Source organism: Ornithorhynchus anatinus, chromosome X5 (genome assembly GCF_004115215.2).
Source record: "Ornithorhynchus anatinus isolate Pmale09 chromosome X5, mOrnAna1.pri.v4, whole genome shotgun sequence".
NCBI classification, from domain to species: Eukaryota; Metazoa; Chordata; class Mammalia; order Monotremata; family Ornithorhynchidae; genus Ornithorhynchus; species Ornithorhynchus anatinus.
This window is the reverse complement of record NC_041753.1, coordinates 36,932,880-36,941,597: the sequence shown is the minus strand read 5'-3', so window position 1 is coordinate 36,941,597 and position 8,718 is coordinate 36,932,880. Positions and strand designations below refer to the sequence as shown.

At 43.5% G+C, this 8,718-nt stretch overlaps 1 protein-coding gene across 2 annotated transcripts in view; it reads left to right on the top strand.

Moving 5' to 3' along the window:
- Window positions 1–789: 789 nt before the first annotated feature.
- LOC100086865 (RNA exonuclease 1 homolog) overlaps window positions 790–8,718 on the top strand; it is a 44,814-nt gene continuing 36,885 nt past the window's right edge. The window contains exons 1-5 of one of the 2 annotated variants that reach the window (XM_029054837.2): window positions 790–881; window positions 2,627–3,891; window positions 5,200–5,295; window positions 6,248–6,416; window positions 6,949–7,010. In XM_029054837.2, coding sequence (XP_028910670.1) covers window positions 2,638–3,891; window positions 5,200–5,295; window positions 6,248–6,416; window positions 6,949–7,010 — 1,581 coding nt within the window. In that variant the 5' untranslated portion in view covers window positions 790–881; window positions 2,627–2,637. Of the gene's footprint in view, window positions 882–2,626; window positions 3,892–5,199; window positions 5,296–6,217; window positions 6,417–6,948; window positions 7,011–8,718 lie in introns of both variants that reach the window. The other variant, XM_029054836.2, reaches the window with a different exon arrangement.

Here is an 8,718-nt window from a genome sequence, read left to right as displayed (position 1 = left end):
GAGTACTGCAAAGGAGAGTGCGAACTTTAGCTCCCACCCATCTCCTCTCCACTCCACTTTACCCCCTTCATTCAAAGGAGGAACAATGCGTGTGAGATTAGAGTGGGTGACTGGAGGGAAGGGTGTGTGCGAAAAGGAGTGTGAAACAGGTGACAGATTTTTTTTGTGGGGGGGAGTTATTTAGCTTTGTTTTCGCTCACTCTCTTCAATGAGATCATTCCCAGATTGGGAGTGGGCAAGTATTAGGTGATTTATAACAACCCAAGATAGACATCAGGGGTGAAATCGATGGGGTCCTTCGGCCGGCCCCCTGAGGCTTCCAGGTGGTAGGTTACAGAGGCTGCCTGAAATGTGGGCCCAAGTGGTTTCTGCCCCCTGGAATAAATTGCACCGTTAAAAAGCGCGTTTGGTGTGGGTGTCTCTTTCCCACGTGTCCTGTATTCTTCCTGCGGGGTGGGGAACCTCCGACGGGGGACTGGTGGAGAGGTGGGACGGTGGAAGGCGGCCGCGTGGGGCCTCGTTGGACGTGCGGAAGGCGGTTCACGGAAGTCGGTTGACAGTTGGCGGCAAACCTGAGGCGGTGGACGACGGGGTGCCTCCTTGGGAACCGTTGGGGTTTCTTCCCCCTCCCCTCCCCCCACCGGGCCCGGAGAGGTGAAGAAACTGGATTCTCAGGCGTAGTTACGCTCCCAGGCCCCCATTTTCTTTTTTGATTTTTATCGCTCTCCCGACGCGCCCGCCCCCCCCCCGTTCCCGCCCCCCCCCCGTTCCCGCCCCCCTTCCCGAAAAATCAGTCTTTACTTTCAAATTTTAAAAAAAAAGGAATACTTGAAGTAACGTACATCCAGCAAGCTGCTTTGGGTCATTTGGAACCGTTACCGGTGAGTGAACCCTGCTAATTTGGCGAGGAAAGTATTTATTTAGTTATATTACGTCAGTCGCCCCCTCTCGACTGTAAGATCGTTGTGGGCAGGGAATGTGTCGGTTCGTTACCCTATTTATTTTGTTAATGAATTGTACATCGCCTTGATTCTATTTATTTGCCATTGTTTTTACGAGATGTTCTTCCCCTTGACGCTGTTTAGTGCCATTGTTCTTGTCTGTCCGTCTCCCCCGATTAGACTGTAAGCCCGTCAAACGGCAGGGACCGTCTCTATCTGTTGCCGACTTGTTCATCCCAAGCGCTTAGTACAGTGCTCTGCACATAGTAAGCGCTCAATAAATACTATTGAATGAATGAATGAATTATGCTAGTTATATCGTCCTCTTCCAAGTGCTCAGTCCAGTGCATTGCACACAGTAAGCGCTCGGTAAATACGATTGAATGAATGAAACAAACCATCCAATTCCTGAGGGTAAAGAATCGATTTTTTTTCCTCTAACGTTCTATAAACTTGGGTTTCAAGAAGATTGTGAGTGCTTTTAAGCTGGATTTACCTTGGTCACGAGCTTACCTATCTTAGGTCTACACTTTATTCTTTTTTCTCTCTCTCTCCGGGATCTGTCGTCGTTTGTTGTCGTCGTCATCGTCGTCGTCTCGTGGAAAGAAATTGGGAAATGGAAATAAACTCTAAATTGGCATGGTGGGCTGCGGGCGTATAATCTTGTTCCCCTCCCTGTCATTGTGAGACCGATCTTGGACAGGAACTGTGGTCCACCTGATTATTTTCAAACTACCTCAGCTCGGCATGGTGATCGGTACATAGCTGTTGATAATTTTCTGGTGTAGAAATACAAATTACATACGTATGTATTATTATTATCAAGTTCCTGCTTTAAGGCTAACTTAAAATTTATTTCTAAATGTTTATGATACTGTCCCAGATTTTAAAACTAGCATTTTCTGTGGATATAGTAGTGATAGCATTTATTAAGCACTTACTCTGCAGAGTAGTGAATTGAGCACTGGGAAAAAAATATTTACGTGAGAATTAGACAAGGTCCTTGGCCCTCTGGGGGCTTTACAATCTGTAAGCACTTGATATTCACCCCACCCACAACTCCACAGCACTTATGTGCATATCCGTAATTTATTTATATATTGATATTCATATACCCATGATGAAGATGGCATTTGTTAAGCGCTTACTATGTGCCAAGCACTGTTCTAAGCGCTGAGGGGATCCAAGGTAATCAGTTGTCCCACGTGGGGCTCAGAATCTCAATCCCCATTTTACAAATGAGGGAACTGAGGCACAGAGAGTTAATTGACTTGTCCAAAGTCACACAGCTGACAAGTGGCAGAGCCGGGATTAGAACCCATGACAGCTCTGACTCCTGAGCCTGTGCTCTTTCCACTGAGCCATGCCGCTTCTACTCTATACTGTAAGCTCCTTGTGGGCGGAGAACATCAATCAATCGTATTTATTGAACGCTTACTGTGTGCAGGGCACTGTACTAAGCGCTTGGGAGAGTACAACACAACATTATAACAGACACAGTCTCCTTGCCCACAACGAGCTTACAGTCTAGAGGGGGAACATGCCCATTGACTCTGTTATATTGTACTCTCCCAAACCCTTAGTATAGTGCTCTGCACACAGTAAGTGCTCAATAAGTATCACTGATTCATTGTTTGAATGGCATATTAAAGATCAGTAAATGAAATATGTCTTCTATTAAACAGAACCGAGTAATATGGATAGATCAGATGATAAAATCACAAATACATTTGAAGAGAAACAGAAAACACAGTTGCAGTGTCATCTGGGGCCTCAAGAACTGCCACAGAATGCTATCCCCTCTTTCCCACAGAGTGGCATGGATGAAAGAAACGCTAAACAAGATGAAACTTCAGTTAAGGACTCTAGCGAAGGCAATGATTTGGTGTCTCAGAAACATGTCACCAAATTCAAATATCCAGCACCCGATCTTGGCTCTGGTCCATTACTTAATTATTCTTCAGGTGTAACTAGTGCTTCTAAAATAAAAGTTGGATCTGCAGTAAAAGCAGATAGAAGCGAGCAAAGCCCAAACTTTAGCTCTTCACTTGAAAGTTGTTATGAGCCCTCAAAGAAAACAACGTATTGCATTTCACCCATAAAACTTAAAATAAACCTAGAATCTGACGAAGATGAGCTTGTAATTGATGCACCACCACTAGTAGCTGTTGCCAAAAAGTCTAGAAGATCTAGGTCCTTACCTATAGAAAAAGAATCCTTGCGTGGGAAGTGTGAAGGAAACCTTCAGAATAGTCATACAAAACTAGCTTTGCTGGAGACAGTGAAAGAGCAGGTAGATGTAGATAAACATGGCCAGAGTGATGTCAACCCATCTGAGAAGCCAGGGCTAGCAGTTGAAAATGCAGGCTTCCATGGCTTGGAGAGCTATGTTTCTAAAATGGAAAGATGCAGTGAGAATAAACAGTATCTCTTTACCTCAGAAGAAAGTAAATCTTCAGCATCTCCTCCTCAAATACAAATAAAGAAAAAAAAGTCTGAGAAAGATCATTCGAAGGATGAAATACTGGTGAAAAGGAAATCCGTTCAAGAAGAACAGATGAAGGAGTTCCTGCATTTACCCAATATTAGTCAGCCAGATGTTCCTTCCTCAGAGAGGAATTCAGAAGAGAAAATTAAATTAACAAAAGACGTTCGAATTCCTGGAGCAAAAATGAAACGAGGAAAATGGGATAATCTAGACTGCGATATGTGGCCCTCTCTTTCGAAGAAATCGTGTTCCATTGGTGAACCTGGGGGTGGAACAGATCCTTCTAGTAGTAAAGGAAGTAATATCAAAATCACCAGCGATTTAATTGTGACAAAGGCTGAAGAGGAACTTACTGAAGACAGCACACAGTCTTCTGACTCTTCTGAAGATCCAGTTGAAGAATGTCGTAGAATTTTCAATGAATTTGAAAAAGAAATGAAGAAGAAGCCAATTGCTAAAAAGGTACTGTGGGCTTTTCCGTCTCCTCAGATTCCCAGCTCTTATTTTGAAATGCTCCAGCCATAATTTTGGTGAAGTCACAGGTAGATAGTGCACATGCTGTCTGACTCTGGTGTTGCTGAATCCATTGCTGGGTGGATTCCAATATTGCTTCCTAATTAAATCACTAGTAAATATCATTGAAAAATAGATACTAAGATGAATATTTGAAACACTATAAGGAAAAGATTGTTATAGATTTTCTAAAGTTACAGTATTAGCTCATTAATTTTTCTGTTAGCTCATCAGTTAAAATTGTAATCTTGAAAGGGAACTTAAGCAGATATCTTGTCTTGACTGCTGCCTCCAGGAAGACAAATGGGTAAACTATCCAGAGCTTTTTCTGTTATTCATTCAATAGTATTTATTGAGTCCTTCCTATGTGCAGAGCACTGTACTAAGCGCTTGGAGTGTACATTTCAGCAACACATAGAGACAATCCCTGCCCAATAACGGGCTCACAGTCTAAATGGGTGAGACAGACAGCAAAGTAAAACAGAACAAAACAAAACAAGCAGTCTAGTGCAGACATCATCAAGATAAATAGAATCATAGAAATATACCCATCATTAACAAAATAAATAGGGTAATATATATAAATGAGCACAGTGCTGAGGGGAGGGGAAGGGGGAAGAGCAGAGGGCGGGGGGGAGGGGAGGAAGAGCAGAGGGAAAGGGGGGTGGGGGCTCAGTCTGGGAAGGTCCCCTGGAGGAGGTGAGCTCTCAGTAATAATAATAATAATGTTGGTATTTGTTAAGCTCTTACTATGTACAGAGCACTGTTCTAAGTGCTGGATGCAGCATGACCTAGTGCAAAAAGCATGGGGCTGGAAGTCAGAAGACCTGGGTTCTTATTATGGCTCCACCACGTATCTGCCGTGTGACCTTGGGCAAGTCACTTAACCTCTCTGGCCCTCAGTTCCCTTATCTGCAGAATGGGGATTCGATACTTGTTCTCTCTCCTACCTGGACTGTGAACCTCATGTGGAACTTGATTATCTTGTATCTAGCCCAGCGCCTAGTATAGTGCTTGGCACGTAATAAGCCCTTAGCAAATGCTACAGTTACTATCATCATTATTATTATTACTCGACTCTCTAGGGATGGAGTTTCCTAGTCTCTCAGTAACTTTTGGTTAAAAGTAATCAGCGGAATTTACTGAGTGCTTTCTGTGTGCAGAGCACTGTCCTAAGCACTTGGGAGAGTACAACTTAATGGGTGGACCTGCACGTATTTGAGTTCGCAGAAATCTAATGAATTTTATTTCTATTAGGTTGTAGAAAAGCCCGCAGAACAGACTACTTTGGATTCCAGGATCATTTTGGTTCCTAGACAAAAGAAGAGAATTGCACATATTGCCAAGTTTGAAGTGAGTTTCTTAGAAACTTTGAGAGATTAGCCTGAAGTTTTTCTTATTTGGCAAGTAATATTCAACTATTCAACCCCATTGGGTCCCATGTAACTTTTTTTAAAAAAAAGTAATTAATTGCTCTCATTTTGGAACCTCCAGAAAAAAAAAAAGAGTGTGTAAATTTTTTTGCATTCCAAATATGAAAAGCTAAATTCTAAGATTAATCTGATGGTTTTAAATTGCGTGTGCTTGATCTAAAATAAAGGAATATTAGAGCTGTAAGGTGAATGTGAAAAAATAGCCCTTTCCATTACTGTAATATTTTGCTCTTTTACCCCATTTATCTCCTATATTGGGTCATTTCAGATTTACTTACTCCTTTTGCTCTTTCCCCTCCCAACTCCACAGCACTTATGTACATATCTGTAATTTATTTGTATTGATGTCTGTCGTTCCCCCCCCCCTTCTAGACTGTAAGCTCGTTGTGGTCAGGGACTGTGCCTGTTTATTGTTGTATTGTACTCTCCAAAGCGCTTAATATGGTGCTCTGCACACAGCACTCAATAAATGTGACTTACTGAATGAATGAATTTGCAAAGATATTTGATAACTGTACAGCCAAGAACCATAAAATAAAATTTACACCATCTTCAATTCTTTCAAAAGGTACATGGGATGCAAAATAAAATTGTGGCACAGTTAAACTTGGAAAAGAGTATTTGTCCTAGCCTATTTGCAAAGCTGCTAATATTTTTGAATTACTAAAAACAAACATTAATGATACTCTTGCATAAAATTGACTGCTTTTTTTTTGAAAATGTGGCCATTGAAATTTGTTTCCCCTCCACTCCCCGAAAAGGGTCTTGTGGTGAAAAATCAGATAGTGGCATTATGGTAAGTATTGTTTCATCACTCTCATTTTGATACCATTTGTTAACAGACAACCAAAGAAACCACTGTGTCATTGCAGGCAACATTCACAGCACAAGCTCATCATAAGAAAGTTCAACAGGATCAACAACCCTCTCTCTGGATAGCAAGTGGTGTTAAAAGTGGTGAGTCCAGTGATGCTGCCACTAATGAAAAGAAGGCTGCAGTTAAACCTCTAACTGCTCAGAGCCAGGATGTTAAACCACAAGGTATGATGACTCTCCATCAGTTGCTTGATTAATAGGATCAAGTATATTAATAGGATCAAATATATTTTTAAGTTCTCCTAGCAGGGTACTCCATAGTGAAACCATTTTTCCTGTAACTTTTTGAGTTGATGGAATTGCTTTTCTCTTCCCTCCCTCTCTAATTTAAAACCTACTTACATAAGCAGTTATGGTTTTGCATCTGTTTATTAACTACACTCTGCTATGTTGAATATAACTCTATTTGGGATTTCAGTAAACCTTTAAGCATGAAACTGGATATTTTTCTCTTTGTAATATCCTGCTTTTGCTGTGGAATTAACATGTATCTTATTTCAAATTATGGAAATGAAGTTGCCTAATATTCAAAGTTGTGATAAGATACGACTGTAAAGGGGAAAATCAAAAAGTAGCTGCCCAAACCTTTCAGTGAAATAGTGTGATTAATTTTCTTCTGATTTTATGTTAGTCTTTTTAAACTTGTTTATTTAACCAGTCCAGTCTAACAATGGTCATTTGAATGTAATGATTTCAGATGTTTTGAAAGTACCATGCAGCTCTACTGTTCCAGAAAAAAGGATTTTTCTTTTGCCTCAGGTATTGTAGGTAGAGTGTGTGTGTGTGGGGGGGTGTGCGCGCGTGCCTGGCGGTGGGGGGGACTGGATGCAAGAGTACTAATTCTAACTATATTGACTGAGATATAAAATAAATCAATTGTATTTATTGAGTGTTTATTGTTACCTATGGTGGATGTTGGGATGACATGGCCTGGGTTGCTTGAGTTCCTCCTCAGGGAAAGCGTCCTAGAGCAGCTGGGATTTCAGTAGGGTTTTGAAGCATGGGAGATCTGTGGTCTAATGGATTTGAAGGTGGGGGCCAGGAGCATGGAAATGAGCAAGGGATCAAAGGCAAGAGAGTGAGATGCAGTGAGAAGATGAGCTGGGGAATAGTGGGTGAAGGGACTAGATGTGTAAGGAGGAGACGGCGGGTGATCCAGGGCTGTGGGTTAGTGGAAAAAGATCGACAAAGGGATAGAGGAGCAAGTGAGTGATAGGGAGGGCAATAGGTAAAGTGGAGTCAGCATGGCAGGGTACTTTGCAAATGCTCAACCACTTGGTGGCAGAGTTTGGAGGAGCAAGCAGGTCATGTGACTAGTCTGTGAGATTTCCTCTGAGCCACAGCAGTGCCAGAACTTGGAGCTGGTAATAATTATGGTATTTAAGTGCTTACTACGTGCCGAGCACTGTTCTAAGTGCTGGAGTAGGTACAAGTTAATCAGGTTGTCCCACGTGGGGCTCACAGTCTTAATCCCCATTTTACAGATGGGGTAACTGAGGCACAGAGAGGTTAAGTAACTTGCCCAAGGTTACACAGCAGATAAGTGGCAGAGCCGGGATTAGAACCCATGTCCTCTGACTCCCGAGTCGGTGCTCTTGCCGCTAGGCCATGGTGCAGGAGGCAAAAGGGGTGTCTATGGCTGATCTCCTGAGGTGGTGGAAAGTCAGGTCGGGTTGGGGCTTATAGAGCTGGTATGGGATTCTGGGGAGGCAGCAGGGTGATCGGGTAGAGGACGATGCTGAGGGCCCCAAGAGCCAAAGTGAGGGTGGCGGGAGGCACCAGGAGGCTGCCTAAGGACAGATCCAGAGCACGCCTGGCAGCCGCTTAAGTCCACACAAGTAACCACCAGTGGAGAGGATGGGCTGGGACCTGACCCCTGAGAGCTGTGATAGGCGGTTGTGAGCCCCTGGATGATGTCAGTGGGGAGATATCCAGGCTGGTAGCAGTGGTTTCAGTGCAGGTGTGCAGCCCGTGGTGTATCGGGGTTGCTGTGGGAGACTGTGAGGGTGACAAGGGTTTGGAAAGACAGTAAAGGTCTGGAATAGCTAATGAGTCCTATGGAAGTGGGTGAAGGACCTTTAACTCTCTCCTTAGGCCCCCTGTTCCTCCCCCTCCCCCATCTCTCATCCCCAATGTTCTGGCCACCTTCTTCATCACAAAAATCAACACAATCAGCTCCCCAAAGTCACCCCTCTCCCTCTCCCCTCCCCCCCCCACCAACCCTCTCCCCTACTTTCCCATCCTTCCCTGCAGTATCCTCAGAGGAGATCTCCTCCCTCCTCACAAGTGCCACCCCCTCCACCTGCGCCTCGGACCCCATTCCCGCTCACCTTATAAAAAACATCACCCCTGCCCTCCTCCCTTCCTTAACTTCTATCTTTAACCACTCAATCTCCAATGGCTCCTTTCCCTCTGCCTTCAAACATGCCCATGTCTCCCCCATCCTAAAAAAACCCTTTCTCGACCC